General features: G+C 48.0%; 1 protein-coding gene across 3 annotated transcripts in view; it reads left to right on the forward strand.

Annotated features, from left to right (window-relative positions):
- Positions 1-2,780: 2,780 nt before the first annotated feature.
- Positions 2,781-22,379, forward strand: part of B4GALNT3 (beta-1,4-N-acetyl-galactosaminyltransferase 3) — a 104,684-nt gene continuing 85,085 nt past the window's right edge. For 2 of the 3 annotated variants that reach the window (XM_024256434.2, XM_063711988.1), the window contains exon 1: positions 2,945-3,398. In XM_024256434.2, the coding sequence (XP_024112202.2) occupies positions 3,230-3,398 (169 nt within the window). In that variant the 5' untranslated portion in view covers positions 2,945-3,229. Of the gene's footprint in view, positions 3,399-22,379 lie in introns of all 3 variants that reach the window. The other variant, XM_054526644.1, reaches the window with a different exon arrangement.

Here is a 22,379-nt window from a genome sequence, read left to right on the forward strand (position 1 = left end):
AACCATCAGAAGAACTGGTGAGTAGCCAGGTAAATTGACACTGACAATGAATGGACATTTGTGACAATATATTATGCTACCAAAATTTGCAACCAGGATACCTCAATCCATATACTTAGTTCTGGAACTCAGCTAGGTCGGAAATTTGGGCCTCAAAATTCAGATCTTCCCCTGCTGTGACATCACCAGGAGTCAAAAAGGGATGTGGAGAAAGCGGGGTCTGAATGTGAGGGATATCTCAGTGCCAAGGCGTCACCCACAGAAGAGAAGGGAACAGAAGAGGGAGAGAGGAGAGCCACAAGAATGTCCTGGCCTCTTTTCTCTTCGACTCCTGGCACCTCTCACCGTGAGCTGGAAAAGTAATGATCTGCTCAAGTTATAAAAACAAAGTAGAAATAAGAGGAGGACAAAAAATCAAGAGGTACGGGATGATCTCCTTCCTCTTCTTAATTTCTTTGGGATTCATGTTTGGACCATAAATTTGGCCTTTGAACTATCAGATTTCTTTTCCTGTGGACTATCTTTTTTCCTCAACTAAACAGCATACTTCTTGTTTTAGATCTTTCCCAGTTCCTACATAATAGATGCTTCAACATTTGGTTGACCGAAGTGATTGCATGAGCTTTCTCAGTCTTGAGGAGAGAATTGTGGCAAGGCTGCCACCTGTTTCCATGACAAAGTGTTAAAAGTGACTCAACCTAAAATCCAGTTGGGTTGCCCTTAATGAGAGAGGGACTCTATTTACAGGGCCCGGTCGCTTCTCACTTGACTCAGCCCAGCTTGCACAGGCTGCGCACACACTGGCTGCTCCTATCTTGGACTTGTGGAAAGAAAGAATAACATGAGAAGTACAGGAATCTGTGGCTTTGGAACTTCACAGAGACCTTTCCCAGGGGCTGCAATTAGAGAATTGTCCTTTGGATTCACCCTTTGCTAAAGAACTAGAGTGAAAGTTCTAGAAGATGTTTGCTCAAAGGGCTACCCCCATCCTCAAACCTTCCTAAGTGCTAAGTGGACATTGTACCACCCACTGGAAATGCAGCTCCCATTTTTGAAGCCTTACAGTGAGGTTGGGAAAACAAGACTCACACTCCAAGTAAGTTCCAACATATCAGATGGTGAGACAGATGGCAAGTTCTACTAAAGCTCCAAAAAGGAAGGAGTTGCTTAGGACTTGGCTGGTCCAAGAAAGCTTTATAGAATCTGAAATGGACCTTGGATAAAGGGTACAAGTTGACCAACTAGAAAAGAAAATGTGTCGGAGGGCAGTGAATAAACTAGTTTTAGCTGGAGCAGGTTTTGTGTGGTCACATAAAGCTGGAAAAGGTTCTGGAAGGCCCTGAATTCTGGATTTACAGTGTGCATCTTAATCAATAAGCATTGGAAGCCACTAAATATTTTTGAGCAGGTGTGTGAGAACATACGAGATTTTTTTTTTTTTTTTTTTTTTTTTGGAGACAAGGTCTTTCTGTCACCCAGGCTGGAGTGCAGTGGCATGACTGTAGCTCACTACAACCTTACACTCCTCCTGCCTCAGCCTCCCGAGTAAGGTAGGACTACAGGTGCGTGTCACCATGCCTGGCTTTTTATGAAGACCATCTGGTGGTAGTGGAGAGGATGCGATGGGAAGCTTGGAGTTGGGGAGGCTAATTAGGAAAAGTCCTGTAGAAACTATTGAATATCCAACTGAGGTGAGAACAGAGAGAAGGGAAACATAGCTCTCAATTCTATGAGAACCTCTGTCTTGGAACACTACTTATGTGATATTCATTTGATTTTAAAATGTCCAGGAACACTTTGATCCTTCACTTTTCCCAGTCTCCTGACCATTTTTCCCAGAAGAGATAATGGAAAAGAAAACTGCAGTATAACCTGCTGAATGACCTGGGGCAGTTATTCTGCCCCTTGATACTTTATCTAATTAAATCAGATAATAATGCTTTACCTGCCTGAAGGCAGAGGACTGGAATACTGATTTTTTTTTTTTTTTTTTTTTGAGACAGGGTCTTGCTGTGTTGACCAGGCTGGAGTGCACTGATGCAATCACGGCTCACTGCAGCCTTGACCTCCAGAGACCAAGAGATCCTCTCGCCTCAGCCTCTCAAAGTGCTGGGACTACAGCCGTGAGCCACTGTGCCTGGCTTACCTTGCTGATCTTTTCAACTCTAAGGGTGAATACCTTTCTTTTCTTTTTAAAATTCTTTTTCGGAACCCTCAAACACCTACTCTCTTCAAACAGCCATTCCAGCCCAGTCTGGGAAAAACTGCTTGCTGGGGTTCACCGTGGGGGCTGTATGACTTCCCCAGCGCCTCTCGGAGATGTGGTTCAGGCTGGGAAGAAAGGTCTTCAGATCTCAACTGGAAAACGAAGCTATGTCTGAGTTAAGCGTCCAGTGGCTCCCGTGGTATTTCACGCCTACTGGTTTCGTCAAGCAGGGAGTCGGGTCGTTGCTGTTGGCGACGAAAGGCTCTGAGGCTAAAGCCTTGGGCGTCGCCCAAACCAGCCTCTACTTCGCTTCTGCTTAAAACCGCACCGTCAGGCGCCCGGGCGCTGACTCGGTTTCCCTCGGTCACCCAGAGTCCGGATCATCACGCGCCCCCTCCTCCTCCTCCCACCCGTTCCCAGTCGGCGGAGGCAGCAGGCACCGGTTCTCCGGCCCCACCTCTCGCTCCCCGACGGAAGCCAGCATGGCCTCCTGGTGTCCCGGGCTTCTCGGGGGCGGAGCCCACCTGTGCCCGGGGCGGGGCGGGGCGGGGCCGGGCGGGGGCGGGCGGGGGCCAGGTGCCGCGAGCAGGAGCGCCCAGAGCCGGGAGCCCGGTCCGGGGCTGGCGGCGGCGCGGGCAGAGGCGGGCGGGCGGGCGCCGGGGAAGCCTCCTCCTGGGCAGCGAGTGAGGGCGGCGCGCAGGGAGGGAGGGAGGGCGGGCGGGCGGCAGCGAGCCTGCGACGGGAGAGGCGTGGGGAGGAGAGCCCGGCGCGGAACACACGCGCGGAGGAGGAGCCGGGCTCGGCTCCCCGAGAGACCTGCCGGGCGCCCGCGCAGCCCGGAGACCCCTCGCGCCCGGAGCATGAGCCCGAGCCCCGCCGGAGAGCGGCCGGGGGAGACGGCCTCGGCGCAGCCCTGAGACGCTGGGCCGGGACGCGGGGCGCCCTGGGCGCGGGGCCCGGCCGGGGGGCGGCGGCTCGGGGGGTTGGAGCCCGCGCTGGCGGCGGCCGCCTCGGCGCAGCGCCATGGGGAGCCCCCGGGCCGCGCGGCTCCCGCTGCTCCTGCGCCCGGTGAAGCTGCTGCGGAGGCGCTTCCGGCTGCTGCTGGCGCTCGCCGTGGTGTCTGTGGGGCTCTGGACTCTGTATCTGGAACTGGTGGCGTCGGCCCAGGTCGGCGGGAACCCCTTGAACCGGAGTAAGTAGCGCCCGGGGAGGCGAAGGGCGCGGAGGTGGGCGGCGGCGGCGGCGGCGGCTCCTGCGTTGGGGGGACCCGCCTCTCATCCCAGCCTCAGACCCGATTTCCCACCCGTGTCTCCCTCAGGTGACCGGCGTCGCCCCGCGCGTACTCGGGGAGAGCTGCGGGCGGGGGAAGCCGCGGGGCCGAGCGCAGAGTTCCCGAGCCCGGGCCTGCCCCCCGGCCATGTGGGTCCGGGGCATCCTCGGGGCTCCTCGCGTCTCCCCTCGGAGGGCGACCCGGAGAGAGGCTCCCCGCCCGCCCCGCCGAGACGCTGGCGGAGACCGGGCCCCTCCGGCCGCTCCGGGCTTGCGGTTCCCGGGGAGGAGGTCCGTGGGGTCCACGCGCGAGCTGGGGATTCGGGTGCGGGATGCCCTCGGCCGTCCACGCCCAGGCGCGCGCTCCAGTCCGCGCAGCCCAAACTTTGCCCACCGCCTTCTCTTTGACTCACTCGGTTTCCTCTCCTGCTGCGTCTTCTAGGGGGGTTCTTTTTCACCACACCTCGGAGAGTCCCCTCTCTTCCTCGCTTCCCGTATGTCACTCCTCTCCCAGCCCCCGTCCTCGGTTCCTTTGAATCTCCCACCTCCTCGCTGCGCCCTCTCTCTCCTGTTCTGGCCGCCCTTTCTGCTACTTTTCTGAACCCTGAGCAATCTACCAAACTCCCCAGTTTAAGGAGATGATGGACAGCACAGTGGACCGGGCAGCAGGTAGATTCCTACTTCTGTTTTTAACTTAGCCGAAGCCACTTAATATTTGCGTGCCTCAGTTTCCTCCTAGGAAAACAGGAGAGCATGGGCTCTTTGCCTTTTTACATGAATAGGTATGGCTGTGCGAGGTGGTTTTCAACGTACTATGGATGGGCCTAACAAAGTAAAGCTGACAGTGACAGGGGCTGTAAAAGATCCTGTAATAGTTGGGAAAAGAAATGGAGAAACTCCCGTTACTACCAGGTGCCCAACCCAAGCCCGGGGAGCCGAGGTTCAAAGTCCTGGCGCATGGTCTCCCATGCCTTTACTTCCCTCCCGCTTTGGGGAAACTCGGACAGAGTGGCTGAGCAAGTTGCTGAGAAGATACTCTGACCTATAGTCGTGTCAGCTTCTCTACCCAGAGTTGGGTGTGGTGCTGCGCCTTCTCTTGTGGCCAAAGAGAGAGAATTACTAGGGACAGTCGCTGAGCTGGTACAGGTTGGAAATGTATTTTTATGGCCTAACCTTTCTGTGATGATGGAAGTAATTCCGGCTGTGAGTTAGAGGAGACTGGCTCTGCCACTAACTAGCGGGGGAATCAAGGGAAAAACGACAGCTTTTCAGGAGAAAATGAGGACTGGCTCTGCCACTAACTAGCGGGGGAATCAAGGGAAAAACGACAGCTTCTCAGGAGAAAATGAGGACTTTGGTCTAAATGATCTCCAAGGTGTCTTTCAGTCTGGATACTAAGACTGATGTGCACGCAAGAGTTTCCAGGGCCAGAGAGCTCAGCACATCACCAGGAAGCCATAGCTTCCACCCCGGGACCACGGCTGCATGCAGCAGAGCCCTTTCCTCTGATGACCAAAATCTGCCTGGCGGTAGTGAATTCTTCCCTCCTCTGGGCCTTGTTCTTCCTTCTGAAAGACAGAGAGTGAATCTGTTCTCCCCCGCCATGGCCACTCAGGCCCAAATGGATGAGCTCCTTTGGAGTGTGTGGGTGGGGGCCTGGGAGGCGACACCTCTTCCCAGTGTAGCCATCATTTTGTTTAACCGGTGGGATCTTGTGCACAAATTAAAAACGGAGAGAAAAGCAGTTGCTTTGTGACCTTGGAATCAGTAACTTCCCTTTCTCCCTCTCCTCACTTTTATTTTGCCTCAGGTGTGTTTTCTCCTCAAACCTGGATCTAGTTTGCTACAGTCATAATCTGACACTCTGGCCCTCGACCTCTGCCTCTGTCTCCCGTGGGCTGCCTCATTCCGAGCCATCAATTCTTGAGTCTGTTGGGTTCCCCTCCCAGATGAATCTTAACTCTCTGACTGGGTTTCCTTATTTTTTATTTTCTTTTCCAAACCAATTATCCAGAAAACTCTTCCCAGCCTTCTATTCCAGAATTGACTTTGTTTCCTTACTCATGGTTTTTAACAGGAGGCTAAGCGTGCACCTTGATGCACCTTGTTTCCTCTCTCCTCTTAGAACCCTGAAATTCATCTATTGTGCAGGGTGTCTTTTTGTCCTGGGCTGTCCCGTTATATTCTACTCTCGATTTCCCTGTGGGATGAGATTTAGACAGGAGCTGTGGTTTCTGCCTCCTTGTCTCCCATCTTTTTTGTTGCGAAGAAGCCCAGACATCTTGCATCAAAGTTCCCTCTTTTCCTATAGGTTTCATTTTCAGCTCAGAGCTGTTCCTCTGGAGGGAGAGCTGGGGAGGAGGCATTAGGAAAGGAGAGGTGGGAAGGGGGTTGCTAGCATTCCCACCTCCACACTCTTGGATACCAACAGGAACCAGGGTGGTAAAACTGCATCTCCCAGGCCTGTACCCCTGGCCTCAACCACAGCAACCAGAACCAGCTTGTTGGCTCTGCTTTCCAGCAAACCACCCCGCCTCCCCTCTCTAGCAATCCCTGCCAACTCACTCCACCACCCACCAGCTCTCTGTCATCTGTAAGGCCAGCCCCCATTACCAGGAACCTTTCATTTGCCTGTCCCTGTGTTGGATCTGGTGCTGGAAGAAGAGTATGGAGAGATGGCAGTCACAAACTCCAGGGTTACCAGTAATGACAGGGGAGCATACTTCCTTCTTTATCTTGGTGAAATAACCCAGTAGTTTAAGATGTGGATGATGTGCAATTTGGTTCCATATGCAGAAGGAGATACAACCACAACTGGAGTGGCTTCAGAGAAAAACAACCAAAATCCTTAACAAATAGAAAATGGACAAAAGAATTAGGACTGTTCACGCATTCATTTACACAAATATTTACTTAGCGCATACCTCGAGCCAGGCATTGGGCCAGGCCACGTAGGTGTGATGATCAGGATGTGATTTCTAGCATCTACAGCTTTATTTAGGAGGAAAGCTAAGGTGCCTATATCAAAATAGGTGTAATATAAAGCAGTCATTAAGTTTTGCAAACATAGGACCCATATGTTTCTGTGACACCTCTCGAAATGGGGGCACAGCTCTCCCAACTAATATTTGATGGAAATGGTGACATTTTGGGACATTTTGAAGAGCTGGTAAGATTTTGGTGGATACAGAAAGGCTATTCCAGACAGAAAGAGTAACATCAACAAAGACCAAGAGTTGGGGAAAGTTTATGTTTGAGAATACTGAGCAGCTGAGTTTGGTGAAACAGAGGGTATAAGGAGAATAGAGGATGCTATATGTGGAAGGCTGAATAAAAACCTTAAAGAGTGGCATTTATTCAGTAGCTAGCAGAAAGCAGTTGAAAGTTTTAGAATACGGCAGCATTGTAGAATGGGACGGGTAAGGGTAACAATACTTTTGGTGTGGCATGGTGGTTCTGGAACAGGGTCCTGATGAGTCCCCTTGTTGAGCCCAACATTAACTCTGTAGCTGCTGGGTCATGAAGCTGTCCTGGGGAGGGCTCCGGGTGGCAGTGGGACACTCAGAGGGCCTGGGGCAGCCACTGTACTAACACATGCATAAGGATTTCAGTGTTTTAATAAGTGATACGGCTATCCTGGTATGTACTGGCTGAAAAGCAGCCCTGGAAACCAATTGTTATTGGAAGTTAAAGATTCTCCAATTAGGCAGGTTTTCACAAGTTATATACCCATTTGTTTGTATTGGATCAGCAAAGATTCTATCTGTAGGCAGAGTTCTGGACTAGAGGCCGGGGGTGGTGGCTCACACCTGTAATCCCAGCACTTTGGGATGCCGAGGCGGGCGGATCATTTGAGGTCAGGAGTTCGAGAGCAGCCTGGCCAACATGGCAAAACGCCATCTCTACTAAAAAAGATTTTAAAAAATCCAGGCATGGTGGTGCACACCTGTAATCCCGGCTACTGGGGAGGCTGAGGCAGGAGAATTGCTTAACTCAGGATCCAGAGGTTACAGTGAGCTGAGGTTGCACCAATGTGCTCCAGCCTGAGTGACAGAGCGAGACTCTACTTTAAAAAAAAACGGTTTCTAGAGATGAAATATCTCAGAGCCAAGGGATGACATTTGGGCACAAATCCAAGACAGAAGGATGGCATGCACTGGCTTCTTTTAGATCTCCCATTTAAGTGCCAGGATTACTTGCCGGATCCCAAAGTATTCTGAAGCTCAGGAAGCCATTGGCTTTTGCTGCCTTACCTCTATCTGTACCACATCTCTCTGGTTGGCCTTTGTGACTTCTGGCTTACTTGAGTGGGCTGAGGGAGGCACACCCACAGTGTGAGGCAGTCACTGCAGCTCTGGCCACCACAGCCATTCTGATTTGGAAAGGATACAAACCCTCCAGTAACAGAGGTAATGCAGGGCACAGCAGTAATCTGAGACGCAGACAGGGAGAGAGGGAGAAGCAAATGAGACAGATGTGTGGGCAGAGGAGGGATAGTGTGGCATGGAGTTGAAACCCAGTGAAGCAGCAAGCACAACCGCCTTGTGTGCTCCTGTGGGCAGGGACTGTGTCTCATGCAGCTCTGGCTGGTGTGCCTCTCTGTCCCAGGGAACCTCTAGCTCCTTTTCACGTATCCTGTTTACCTCTCTCTATGCTGATATTCCAGTCACCAGGCTACTATCTGTGTCTTCAAATCAACATTCAATTCTGGGCACATACTAGGCGCTCAGATAAGTACCTTCTGGTTATGAATGTGTCAGCTCTGAATTTCCAAGCACCTGATATTTTCCACTGGCAGATACTGTGTTTATCAGGGACTGATCCAAGAATAGAACCTAGGAATTCTTGTTCCCTGTACCATAATACATATACACAACAATAGCCTTTGAATACAAATACAGAAGATAAACGATAAGACATCAATGGTTTTTTTTTTTTTTTAAATTATAAGCGTGTTTTCTTTGGGCATTGCCTACACGAGGAATGCAGTTTTTGACAATAGGTGACCTTACCCATATTTAGAGTCTCTCCTTTCCCTGGTCTCTCAGTCCCCGTGCTGATGTGGCCAGCGGAACCTCAGCAACGCGTCGGCCATCTTTACCCTGCCTACTACCCAGGGACCCTCAAGTTGAGGTCCCATTCCCCTGCTTGATGGTGCTGGGGCTGCCTGCCACTCCCTGTCCTGGGAGTCGAGGTCCCATTCCCCTGCTTGATGGTGCTGGGGCTGCCTGCCACTCCCTCTCCTGGGAGTTGAGGTCCCATTCCCCTGCTTGATGGTGCTGGGGCTGCCTGCCATTCCCTCTCCTGGGAGTTGAGGTCCCATTCCCCTGCTTGATGGTGCTGGGGCTGCCTGCCACTCCCTCTCCTGGGAGTTGAGGTCCCATTCCCCTGCTTGATGGTGCTGGGGCTGCCTGCCACTCCCTGTCCTGGGAGTCGAGGTCCCATTCCCCTGCTTGATGGTGCTGGGGCTGCCTGCCATTCCCTCTCCTGGGAGTCGAGGTCCCATTCCCCTGCTTGATGGTGCTGGGGCTGCCTGCCACTCCCTGTCCTGGGAGTCGAGGTCCCATTCCCCTGCTTGATGGTGCTGGGGCTGCCTGCCACTCCCTGTCCTGGGAGTCGAGGTCCCATTCCCCTGCTTGATGGTGCTGGGGCTGTCTGCCACTCCCTGTCCTGGGAGTCGAGGTCCCATTCCCCTGCTTGATGGTGCTGGGGCTGCCTGCCATTCCCTCTCCTGGGAGTCGAGGTCCCATTCCCCTGCTTGATGGTGCTGGGGCTGCCTGCCACTCCCTGTCCTGGGAGTCGAGGTCCCATTCCCCTGCTTGATGGTGCTGGGGCTGCCTGCCATTCCCTCTCCTGGGAGTCGAGGTCCCATTCCCCTGCTTGATGGTGCTGGGGCTGCCTGCCACTCCCTGTCCTGGGAGTTGTTCAGACGCTGTGCATGGTTATAACTGCTTTGTAGCACAAGGTCTTCTGAAAGTGCTTCCGTGCTGGCTTCTGGAGAGGCTGGTAAGTACGCTGCAGTAATTTTCCAGGCCATGGAGCCTGGGCTTGCCCTCTAGTGCTGAGCTTTATGGAGCAGAGCAGAGCAGAGCAGCCGACAGCAGAGTTTGCTTTGGAAGGGGTCCTAGAGGCTGTTCTTGGAGTTGGCCGCTCGCTGTCTAGTTCTCTACAGCATTCCACCAGTGTCAAAAACTACGCTTTTATTTTCCACAAGCACTTTTCGTTATATGTAAAGATTATGTGTTCTCAACTAGGCCAACCAGACATTTGGAGTTTTCAGACAGTTCTTTGACCTTGTGATTCACATAATTAATAGATTTATATGTTAACCAATATACAAAAACGCGAGTGGAAGAGGTGAGAATAGTCGGGTAGTGACTCTAAAGGGCACTGGGCTGCATGCGTTATATATTCTGAGCAAAGTGTGACAGATCTTTACATTTTTACAGACTCAAGTTAACAAGTGCTACTTTGAATGTTGGAAGTATCCATTGGATAAGCAGAAATGAATATTCTTTGTATTCTTGTAATATTTTAGTATATAATTTATTTTTATGTTCAATATGTTCTTTATTTCATAACTACAAAAGGCCTGATACTGACCAACTTTTACGAAAATAAACATGCAAATCGTCCCTGTGGCCCCTCTTTTTATTCAAGTATATGTGCAGAAAGCTTGATGAGCAGTTTTCACAAACTGAAAATACCTGTGTTATGAGCACCATGATGAAGAAACAGAGTATTACCAGCACGCCAGTAACCCGGGGGAGGGGGGGGCGGTGCTATGAATCACTACCATCAGCATAGATTAATTTAGCATATTTTAATATTTTATATGAGTGGAATAATACAGATTGTGGTTCTTTTTTTATTAGCAAATTTTTAAATTAAATTAATGAAAGTATTTTTTGAGACTGAGTCTTACTCTGTCTCTCAAGCCAGAGTGCAGTGGTGTGATCTTAGCTTATTACAGCCTTGAACTCCTGGGCTCAGTTACAGGAGTGAGCCACTGTGCTCGGCCTCATTTTAAAATGATATTCTTTATGACTATAAAAATAATGCAGCCAGGTGTGGTGGCTCACACCTGTAATCCCAGCACTTTGGGAGGCCAAGGTGGGCAGATCACTTGAGGCCAGGAGTTTGAGACCAGCCTGGCCAACATGATGAAAGCCCGTCTCTACTACAACTACAAAAATTAGCTGGGTGTGGTGGTGCGTGCCTGCAGTCCCAGCTACTCGGGAGGCTGAGGCACAAGAATCCCTTGAACCTGGGAAGCAGAGGTTACTGTGAGCCAAGACTGTGTCTTAAATAAATAAATAAATAAACAAAATAAAATAAGGATAAAAATAATCCATGCTCATTATACTAGACAACAGCTGCGTATCTGGGCCACGTTAACCCCTGTGAACGTACTTTTTTGCCTTTAGGCACTGCAGCATCACTAATAAAATGACCTAAGGCCAAGGAAGAGCGGGGGCCTAAAGGCTGTAGGGTACAGCCTCTGAAATTCTCCAGTAGCACTCTGCCAGGGTGGAATTGAGAGCTGCTGCTCATCCATATGTGAGAACCCTCTAAACATGTTTCTTCTGGTCTTGATCTTAGAAATAGCTGTGCTTCTCTTGAGCGGTTTGTTTTAATTTTTATTGGTCGTGTAAGTTGCATAATCACTCTGATTTCTCTCTTCGTGTTGGTTACTAGGAAGCTTTAGGATTCAGTTTTTTCTTCACCTGGAGAAAAGTGTAAAGGATTTTATGACCTGTATTTTTCTACTAATTTTATGACTGTACCTTTATTTTATCTCCCCACCCTCACAACCAACTACTTCCAGTTTATGTCATCTTATATTCTATGGTCATTGTAAGCTATTTTAGTTTTTCCTGGACTAAATCAAGGCATAAAATAAATCAACAGAAGTGCTATGGTATACATACACATATGAAGAAGAAACAATCACCTAAAATGTCACCACTCTGACCTAGACATTGTTGAAAAAATGAAGTGTAATAAGCAGTGATAAGCAGATGTTGGATTCCAGGATGCCTTAGAAAAAAGTCTGGATTTAAAAGCTTAAAAAGCCAAAAAAGTATTGCCCTGACCTTTTTGGGGGTCTTTATTTAGGTACTGAAAAGTTGAATCACATCCACAAATAAATTATTATGTCTTTCCATATAAGAAGACTACCAAAGGCTTAGAATTTCCTGACAGATACTGGGGACTGAGCCACTTTTGTTGAAAACAGTGACACCATACAAGGCAAATTCAATAAAATTGGAGGCATCCTTGACACTACCTAGAGAACAGCTGAGAGACTGGCCAGGAAGGCCAGAAACCTGGTGTGTCATGTGGGCACCCATCCCTGCAAAGGTCTGGGAGGAAGCTCCTCACACCAGCAAGGACACCTCAACATGAAGATCTATGGCTGCTGCCAGCCTGTGGCTTTTGGATGCATAAAGTCACAGACTAATTTAGAGACCTAGCCCCTGTATTAGCAGCTGAGAATCCCTGCCCAGGGAATAGACTTCGTCTGTCTCTTCCACCCATTTCTTCTTTGAAACTGTGTTCTTATGGTGCCTGGCAGAGGCTATGTGTGTGTCTCACTCTGCACAGCTAACATTCTGCTTTGTGGCCACACAACCCAGGAAGAGGGCCCACAAATGGAAGACAATAGAGAGAGGTGGGAGTGGAAATAGAGAAATCACATTCCAGGCCGACCAAGGATTTTATGTATAAATGCTCAGGAAATTGAGTGTTGTATATTTTGCAATTTTTATTTATTTTGCAAACCTTGAATGGCTGCAGAAGTGATTCATCCTAAACTTAAAGCAAAATGTTTTTGGAGCATTTGCTTTTTGTGGCAGACTGAGTGGACTGAAAAGCATTGATAATTCCTGGAAAAGCTGTGGAGTTTGAAGACAGGGCAAGGTTCAAGTTCAAGCTCTATGACTCACCAATTGTGAGACCTTGTAGAAGGTACTTATTCCTTTCTAAGTTTCAGGAGCCTTGTCTGGGTAGTGGAGCTATAATGCTGTTCCTGTAGAGCTTTCCTTATGACTAAATGAGATTTAGTGAGCCTAGTACATATTAGGAGCTCAATGAATATTGGTTCCCATCTCTTCCCTCTCAGTCTGATAGGAATTAGAGAATGGCTGGGCAGGAGGGGGCAAATAGACACATTCCTCAACTGGCCCTTTTTCCAGTGCTTCTTAAACTTCTCAGCCCATGACACAGCTGTGTCCAGTACCCCAGCATCACTATGCCATCCATATCCAGCACTTGCCACCAAATACACATTCTTCAATCACTTTTTTCCTCCATGATGTTCAGCAATGCCTGCATCTTTCCATCCCAGGCAAAGATTTATATTAGGGGTGGGGGCCAGGTTAGGGGTCAAGGATTTTGCTGAGAATGAGAGCTATCTGGGGGGCTGTACCAGGGCACAGAAGCACAGCAATTGGGAAGCGATAGCCTCTCACTCTGCTGCATACCCCTGTGTACACACTGAGATTTCTGGGACTAAAAGGCAGGAACACCTGGCAGTTATCTCATTATTTATTTATTAAAAAAAAGCTTTTTTTAAGAGATGGGGTCTCACTATGTTGCTCAGGCTGGTCCTGAACTCCTAGGCTCAAGGGATCCTCCCACCTCAGCCTCCCAAAGTGCTGAGATTACAGGCATGAGCCACCGTGTGTGGCCAGTGTACATCCTAGCTTTGTAACTGATTTGCCTGGTTTTCTGTTTACAGGAAATCAGTTTACCTGTAACTAATTTCCTGTCCTTTTGAGGGCTTCGGTTCCATAATCTTTGGAGTGAGGTGCTTCCTTACAGAAGTAGATTTGGAACTTGCCCATGTCACTAAGGGGTGAAAGGGACAGTCGGAAGGGAATATCTTTGACATTCTGGCACTGGTCTTTCAAGGCTCAGTTGCCTGAACCAAGAGGTGGCAGCTCTCCCAATAGTTCTGACTGCTTTGGCCTCCAAGGTCATCTCTGACAACATGGTCTCCGCACAAGCAGTTGCCTAAAAGATTAAAGGCCTCCCTGCTGAGATCTTCTTACAAATCCTCTGATCCACTCCTTTCCACCCTGCCTGCCAAGCCCAGGTTCAAACGAATGTGTGCAGCGTGTGCTCATGCACACCTCCCTCACCAGCCAGCTGGTCCCGACTGCTCACCAGCACCTCTTAGCAAAGGTGGGCAGGAGGAGTGAGGACGTGGAGGATTCCCTTGTGGACCAGGCACACAGCGCAATACGTACTCTGTGCCCTGGGTCTCCCTTTCTTTCCATTTCAGCTGAGTAGAGGGCCTGGGAAAGGGTGATAGAGATGGGGAGCACATCCCAGGTGAATGACTTCCGATAGCAGAAGGCAGGGGACATTGCACAGGCACAGAAAATGGGTAGAGAAATGAGGGAACGAAATGGAGGGAGAGACCTCTACCCCATTTTTTCATTTTAGTGACTGTTTTTTTTTGTTTTGTTTTGTTTTGAGATGGAGTCTCGCTCTGTCACCCAGGCTGAAGTGCAGTGGCGCGATCTCGGCTCACTCTAACCTACGTCCCCCAGGTTCAAGCCATTCTCCTGCCTCAATCTCCTGAGTAGCTGGGATTACAGGCATGTGTCACCATGCCCAGCTAATTTTTGTACTTTTAGGTTTCGCCATGTTAGTCAGGCTGGTCTCGAACTCCTGACCTCAGGTGATGCGCCCACCTCAGCCTCCCAAAGTGCTGGGATTACAGGCGTGAGCCACCGCACCCAGTGTAGTGACTGTATTTTTCATATCTGTAAGTTTTATTTTGTTCTATTTCAAATTTGTTGGGTTTTTAAACACTACATTGTGGCTGGGTGAGGTGGCTCATGCCTGTAATCACAGCACTTTGGGAGGCCGAGGCGGGCACAGTTCGAGGTCAGTAGTTCGAGACCAGCCTGGCCAACGTGGCAAAACCCTGTCTCTACTAAAAATACAAAAATTAGCTGGACGTGGTGGCGCATGCCTGTAATCTAAGCTACTCGGGAGGCTGAGGCTGGAGAATCGCTTGAACCCAGGAGGTGGAGGTTTCAGTGAGCTGATTTGTGCCACTGCACTCCAACCTGGGTGACAGAGTGAGACTGTGTCTCAATAAATAAATAAATAAATAAATAGGCTGGGCATGGTGGCTCACGCCTAAAATCCTAGCACTTTGGGAGGTTGAGGTGGGTGGATCACCTGAGGTCATGAGTTCAAGACCAGCCTGGCCAACATGGTGAAACCCCGTCTCTACTAAAAATACAAAAATTAGCTGGGCATGAGATTACATGCCTGTAATCTCAGCTACTTGGGAGGCTGAGGCAGGAGAATTGCTGGAACCTGGGAGGCAGAGGTTGCAGTGAGCTGAGATTATGCCATTGCACTACAGCCTGGGCAACAGAGCAAGACTCTGTCTCAAAATAATAATAATAAAGAAATAAATAAATAAAAATAAACTACATCATTCTTCTGCATTTAAAAATTTAAAACATTCATTTAATTATCTAAAATTGTTGATTGCAAGAGGCTGCCAATATGTTAGCATCTGCTTACTGCTCTGATTTTTACATCTTCAGATTTGGCTGCTGGAGATTCTCTTACCTTATGGAGGGCTTTACTATGTAAATAAAACAGCAGTTTGTCATACTTCATCTAGCATTTTTAATATTTTGCTGTGGGTATTTTCCAAAAGGAAGTCCTCTGGCTTGAATTTCTAATACCTCCTCCAGCGACAGCAGGCTGTTATTATTCAGGTTCGGGTGTGTGTGTCTAAGCAAAGGTGAATATTTCCATTTGGGGAGTATAGCATAAGCTAAATGGAAAGTCTGGGGAATACAAACTTTTGTAGGGAACACAAGTTCTTTAGTGCAGAGGCTTGAAGGAGATTAAGATGAAATGGTAGTTGCAACCTCATTGTGGACTCTCCTGAGGGTCAGGTTGCTGAGTTTGGACTTGGTAGGGAGCAACATACATTTATTTTATTGATTAACTGATGTTTTTTATTTTTAGAGACAATGCATCAGTCTGTTGCCCAGCCTGGAGTTTGGTAGCATGATCATGGCTCACTGCAGTCTCAAACTCTTGGACTCAAACAATCACCCCACCTCAGCCTCCCAAGTAGGCAAGACTGCAGGTACCTGCCACCATGCCTGCTTATTTTATTTTATTTTATTTTATTTTTTGAGATGGAGTCTGGCTCTTTCACCCAGGCTGGTGCATCTTGGCTCACTGCAAGCTCCGCCTCCCAGGTTCACGCCATTCTCCTGCCTCAGCCTCCCGAGTAGCTGGGACTGCAGGTGCCTGCCACCACGCCTGGCTAATTTTTTGTATTTTTAGTAGAGGTGGGGTTTCACAGTATTAGTCAGGATGGTCTTGATCTCCTGACCCCATGATCCGCTGGCCTCGGCCTCCCAAAGTGCTGGGATTACAGGCATGAGCCACCGCGCCTGGCCTATGCCTGCTAATTTTAAAATTTTCTTTGCAGAGATAGAGTCTCACTATGTTGCCTGGGCTGGTTCAAACTCCTGGACTCAAGCAATATTTTTGCCTCTATCTCCAAAACTGCTGGGATTACAGGCACAAGCCACTGTGACTGTGTCTAGCCAACATAAATTGTTTAAAGCAGGAGTTTGATATGGAGGGAGTGTTTTCTTTTTTTCATCCACTGATTTGTACTTTAATTGTTCAAACACTGTTTTTTTTTTGGATACAGGATCTTGCTTTTTCACCCAGGCTGGAGTCTGGTGGTTCACTGCAGCCTGGACTTCTTCAGCTTAAGCAGTCCTCCTGCCTTGGCCTCCCTAGTAGCTAGGACCACAGGCATACACCACCATGCCCAGCTAATTTTTAAACTTTTTGTAAAGGTGGGCCTCAGTATGTTGCCCAGACTGGTGTTGAACACCTGGGTTCAAGCAATCGTCTTTCCTCAGCCTCGCAAAGTGCTGAGATTACAGGCGTGAGCCACCCCACTGCCTTTAAATACTTACCAACCCCTTCTACATCCCAGGAACTTGTGACTGTAGGTTGATGAGGCTGTTGGAAGTTTGGATGTAGGATGGCTAGGACGTCGTGAGGCTGCTGCAGGATGGCTAGGACGTCTTGAGGTGGTTACTGCAGTGACCCAGAGGGTGAGTGGTGACTGCCTAGCTGGAAGGAGTGGCAGATGAAAGCTGAGACATGTCAAGGCAGGAAGTGACAGAGTTTGGCAGTAGGGTTGATGGAGAAGGTGATAGAATACCAAAGTTATGGGTTTCATACATAGTTCTCTGGGTGTACTCTGCCACGATCATTTAAATAAGGGTTGTCTTGTGCATCTAGCATCTCAGAAATGGTCTCCTGAGAAAAAAATGCCTTCATTTGTCCTTGTACTTTCCTCTCTGGAGCTTGCGTACCATGGTGGTCCTACACAAGAATGCAAAGGGTAGGAGGCAGACATTCATTCAGCGGGTGTTTACTGAGCACTTGTTATATGCCAGGCTATGCTCTGGGTGTTAGGGAGATCATAGGGAACAAGAAGTTGAAAGAGTTTGCCATCACAAAGCATACATTTCTGGTGAGGAAGAGACAGAGGATAATCGCGTAAACAAACAGATCGGGATTTGAGATGGTGATGCTATTTGGGAAGAAAAGCAATAATCGCACAAAGGAACTAGCTTGGAGGGACTGTCTCCCAGAAGTGACAGTCCTAAGACAGATAACTCAGGGCTGGAGGACATGACACCAAAAGGGTGTCAGGATTACAAAGACCTCAGGAATTTGGAGAATGGGAGCTGGGTAGAAGAGGAAAAAAATGTAGAACAGAGTCATTGCTGGTTTTCAGGATAAGCATCTCCTTCCTAATCCATCGTCCTGAAAACAATGTCTTCCTTCACCTCACTGGCAGGAATAGAGTCAGCCTCAGACTTGGAGTTTTCTACCAGGAGTGCTTGAGAAAGAAGTACTGGCTAAAGACTGTCTGGGCTGGGCAGAAAATGATTGTGACTATTTCTTCTTCATCACAAACCCAGATCCCAAAACCAGTATGGGGGGATGGGGGATGTCCTATTGAAAGCCAGACTGGAATTAACCCCGTCCCCTCCCTCACAACACTTTTTCCGCACATCCATTAGTGCACTTATCAACGTTAGCCTTGGATCAGAGTTATTTTTGTCTGTTTGTCTTCCCCCATGAGATTGTGAATTTCTAGAGTACAGGACCTGGGCATTTCCCCCTCTTTGTGGAGAGATTTTTAACCTTTTGTGGATCACATACATCTGTAAGAATCTAATGAAGAGGCCAGGCACGGTGGCGCATGCCTGTAATCCAGCACTTTGGGAGACTAAGTTAGGAGGATGTCTTGAGCCCAGGAGTTTGAGACCAGCATGGGCAACATGGCGAGGCCCTGTCTCTAAGTAAAATTTAAAAATTAGCCCAGTCCAAGCATGGTGGCACACACCTATAATCCCAGCATTTTGGGAGGCCAAGGTGGGTGGATCGCTTGAGTCCAGGAGTTCAAGATCAGCTTGGACAACATGGTGAAACCCTGTCTCTACAAAAAATACAAGAATTAGCTGGGAGTGGTGGCACTACTATAGTCCCAGCTACTCGGGAGGCTCAAGATCACTTGAGCCTGGGAGGCAGAGGTTGCAGTGAGCCAAGATTGCACCACTGCACTCCAGCCTGGGTGACAGAGGGATACCTTGTCTCAAAAAAAAAAAAAAAAAAAAGCCAAGTGTGGTGATGCATGCCTGTGGTCCCAGCTACTCAGGAGGCTGAGGTGGGAGGATCACTTGAGCCCAGGAGTTTGAGGCTGTAATGAGCTATGATCTCACTGCTGTACTCCAGCCTGGGTGACAGAGTGAGATCCTATCTAAAAAGAAAGAAAAGAAAAGAGGAGAGAAAAGAAAAAAGGAATCTGATGAAGAAACGGTTACACTTTCCCCAGAAGTTTGCCCATCTCCTGTATATTTTGCATACTATTTTGGGAGGAGGTACACAGTCCCCTGACCCCTATCCATGGATCCCTAGTTAAGAACTCTGCCTGAAGCTTTACCCTGCCTGGTATGTTCTTGGAGTCTGATGACTTGGGAATGTCTGCCTGGTATGTTCTTGGAGTCTGATGACTTGGGAATATTCTCCTTATTAAATCTCCTTGCTCTAGTTGCAGGGGACAGATGTTAGTTAGGTGAGAGAAAGGGCCAGGAAGAGCCCTGCTGCTGGGAGATGCAGAAGAGTGTTTAAATCGTCCATCTGGAAGCAGCCATCCAGAGAGCAGTAGCTTCACCCTCACTTCCTGTCCCAGGAGAACCGGAGGTGGGGTCTCCTCCCTGGGCTTGGTCTTCCCTTGGGCTCTGCCGCGCCTTCTCTTCGCCCTGTGCCTGCTCTTCTCCAGTCTCATGACATCCCTCTGCTTGCCTTTCAAAACTCCGCTTATCCTTCTCTCTCATCTCTTCCCTGAAGCCTTCTTCAATTATTTTAGAACCAGCTGACTTCGTTCTTTTTGGAACTTCTGTTGCACCTAAGTTTTCTGAAACTTCCAATTGAGCACTGACTTTCTTTCATTCCTACTTCATCCGGGTTGGTCTTGTGTGTCCCAGCTAGGTTGTTAGAGAAGCCAAAGATGGCTCCAGAGTATCTGGTTAGGACAGTTTGCTTCACTGTCCCCACAGCATTGATGGAATGCTTGGCAGAGGCAGGCAGTTCGCTTAGAATCGAGTCGGCGCAGCTTCACTGTGACACCGTGTTTCCTCCATGTGGAGGTGGCCATCCCTGCAGCCTTAACTTCTGGCATTGCTGTTGTGCCCTCCAAGCCATCTGCTGCTGTCTTTGCTCCTCCATTTCTTCCTTCCTTTGCCGTGGCATAGTGGTGAGAAGCTTTGAAGTCAGACTACCTGACTTTGATCCCCGGCTCCTGTCCTTAGTAAGCTGTGCCTCAGTGAGCATATTATTAAGCCTCAATATGCCCCAGTTTCTTCTCTGTAAAATGGGACTATTAATGGTACCTGTCTCATTGTGTTTTTGTTGTGACAGTTAAGTGAAATAATACAGATAAAGTACTTAGAACAGTTTCTAATATATAGTGTTTGATAAATGTTAGCTGGTGGCTGGACACAGTGGCTCACATCTGTAATTGCAGTGGTTTTAGAGGCTGAGGTAAGAGAATCCGTTGAGGCCAGAAGTTGAAGACCAGCCTGGGCAACATAGCAAGACCCCCATCTCTACCAAACAATAAAATAAAATAAAGAAAAATTAGCTGGGCATGTGGTGTGCACCTGTAATCCTAGTTATTAATACTTGGGAGGCTGAGGCAGGTGGATCGCTTGAGCATGGGAGTTGGTGGCTGTAGTGAGCTGTGATCACACCACTGCACCCCAGCCTGGGTGACAGAGCAAGGCCCTGCCTCATAAATAAATAAATGCTTATCTGAGTGCTTAGTATGTGCCCAGAATTGAATGTTGATTTGAAGATACATGCAGTAGATGTTAGGTGCTATTGTTTATTATAACTTAATCAGCTTTTCAATACCCTCTGTCCCTGTTTGGATTGGTTTTAGCATGCTGACTTTCACATATCAAAGAATCCTAGGACAGGGTGGACCCCAGGGGTGCAGACATGGAAGAAAACCAAAAGCAAAGCAGAAGTCCAGAGATTTTAAATTCTGAAATGGATTATACCTGCATTTCTTCTTCTAGGCCCATGGCAGACATCTCCAGTAGAACATGAAATTCTTTTACTGAGCTCAGATGCAGTCTCAGAATTTTATCAACATTTCTCACCAGGCAGTCACTACAAATTGACTTGAGCTGCCCCTTAAAAAGGTTATCTATTTACCCAGCCTCCTGATTTTACCAGTGAAGAATTTAAAGCCTGGGGAACTTTAATCAGCCTGCCCATATAGCAGTTTATAGGACTCCTGGTGCCTAGACTATTGTTTACAACACACCATGCCACTCACCCTCTGTCTTCGCTCATTCCCTTTTTGTTTGCTGAGGATACCTCCTTTTAACAACTGAGTTTCATGAGGTCAGGGAAGGTCCTTTCTTTTTCTAACTGCCCTAACAATCTGGTAGTATATTGTGCCTGCATATAGACCAACCTCAAGTCTATTGATCTATTTTTTTCTTACCAGTGAACTAGCTGAAGTTATTGCCACTTAGTTGGGGGTGGATCATGCATGTTCCCAACTCAGCTGCCTTTAGGGGTGATCCATGCACTGACACCCTGCATTGACATTGATATTGGAGAGTAACCTGCAAAGAAGTTGTTGTTGATGTTGAATTGAATTTTCACATTGCAAGAGAAAGGCCAAGGCTTGACATTCTTCATCCAACAGGTTCCTTTGTTGCACACTCCCATCCTGAGAAACAGAACCCATTCAAGTGTACAGCTTCTTAAATAAAAGGCAAATGGAGTCATGATTTCCTCTCTCACTTTCTTGAATTGAGAAGGGATGGGAAATAATGAATAGATGAAGTTGATTTTAAATCAAAAGAATCCTGGAACACATGAATGATGAACCCCTTTGGTAGACAGATTCATGATGTATTTAAAACATTGCAGTCTTATCCGTTATTCTTCTCTCTGTGTAGAAATATACAAGTCGATGAGGACAGATATTTTCATAATCCTAGTTCTGCTTAGCAAATGGAAGTCCATGACTGGCAGTGTGAGGGTAAAAAGTGAAATGGGTGACAGATTAAAGAAAAATTGCAGAGAAGTAGCAACAAATGGGTTCAGAACATGTTTGGAAGATTACAGAGGGGGCGCAGTGGTTCACGCCTGCAATGCCGGCAGTTTCAGAGGCTGCTGCGGGCATATTGCTTGCACCTAGGAGTTTTAGAGCAGCCTGGGCAACACGGCAAGACCCCATCTCTACAAAATATTTAAAAGTTAGTCAGGCATGGTGGCCCAACCCTGTGGTTCCAGCTACTTGGGAGGCTGAGGTGGGAGGATTGCATGAGCCCAGATCAAGGCTGCAGTGAGCTGTGTTCGCACCACTGCACTCCAGCCTGGGTGGCAGAGTGACACTCTGTCTTAAAAAAAAAAAAAAAAAATTACACAGAGGAGGTAAAAAAAATATATATTCAAGCATGATTTAGCTTGTTGAATGAGAATTCAATTTTGCTTTGATGCATGAAAATTGAAAAAATATTTGCATAAAGAAAATTCTCCAGTTGTAAAGCTTTAATTAGGTTGCTTAGGAAATACCACCTGTCTGTTTTAGGGAAGTATTTATTGATTGAAGCAAGAGCTATCAAATTGGAAGTCAACATTTACCATTTTGAGAAAAAGAAATGGGCAAAAACTACCCAAGGTACTTGTTAATACAAAAAAGAATAGGGAAGTTCAGTTTCTGGGATATAGAAATTTATTGTGATATTTTCAGTGATGATTCTTCTAGCAGCTTTTTCAAAGGGAAAAAAATCCTTAAGAAAGGGGTTTTCTATCTTTTTCTGATCCTTTGTATCTCTAAGAAGGTTTGGAAAGTTCCAGGGTGGTGAACACTTTCTCCAGCTGGCAGGGTTTTCATGAACCAATCTTGGGAAGGAAGGGATGGAAGGGCAGGCAAACAACAGTACCCTGTTTTTACATAGAACCTTTCTCCTGGGAAGTCACAGCTGTGGTTACCTTCAGGATCAGAGGTTGTTACTGCTCTTCTCCCTGAAGGAGGTTTGGTCCTTTTCCACCCATCTGGGAAGGTGTCCTTATGGACAATGGAAGTGGAAAATGACACCCACCTAGCGTGATGAATCCTGGAGTTCACTGGGAAGACAGAGGTTACAGCCTCCTTTATAGAGAGGGAAAACTAAGGCAAGAGGGAGCTGGCACAGACAAACCTATTAAGTCCGGAAGGAATCAAGGCTTCTGACTCAGCTCCAGGTAGGGGATGTAGCAGAGTTCAGAAGCTCAGCAGGCCACAGGAGAC

The sequence above is a fragment of the Pongo abelii genome, chromosome 10 (assembly GCF_028885655.2).
Source record: "Pongo abelii isolate AG06213 chromosome 10, NHGRI_mPonAbe1-v2.0_pri, whole genome shotgun sequence".
NCBI lineage: Eukaryota > Metazoa > Chordata > Mammalia > Primates > Hominidae > Pongo > Pongo abelii.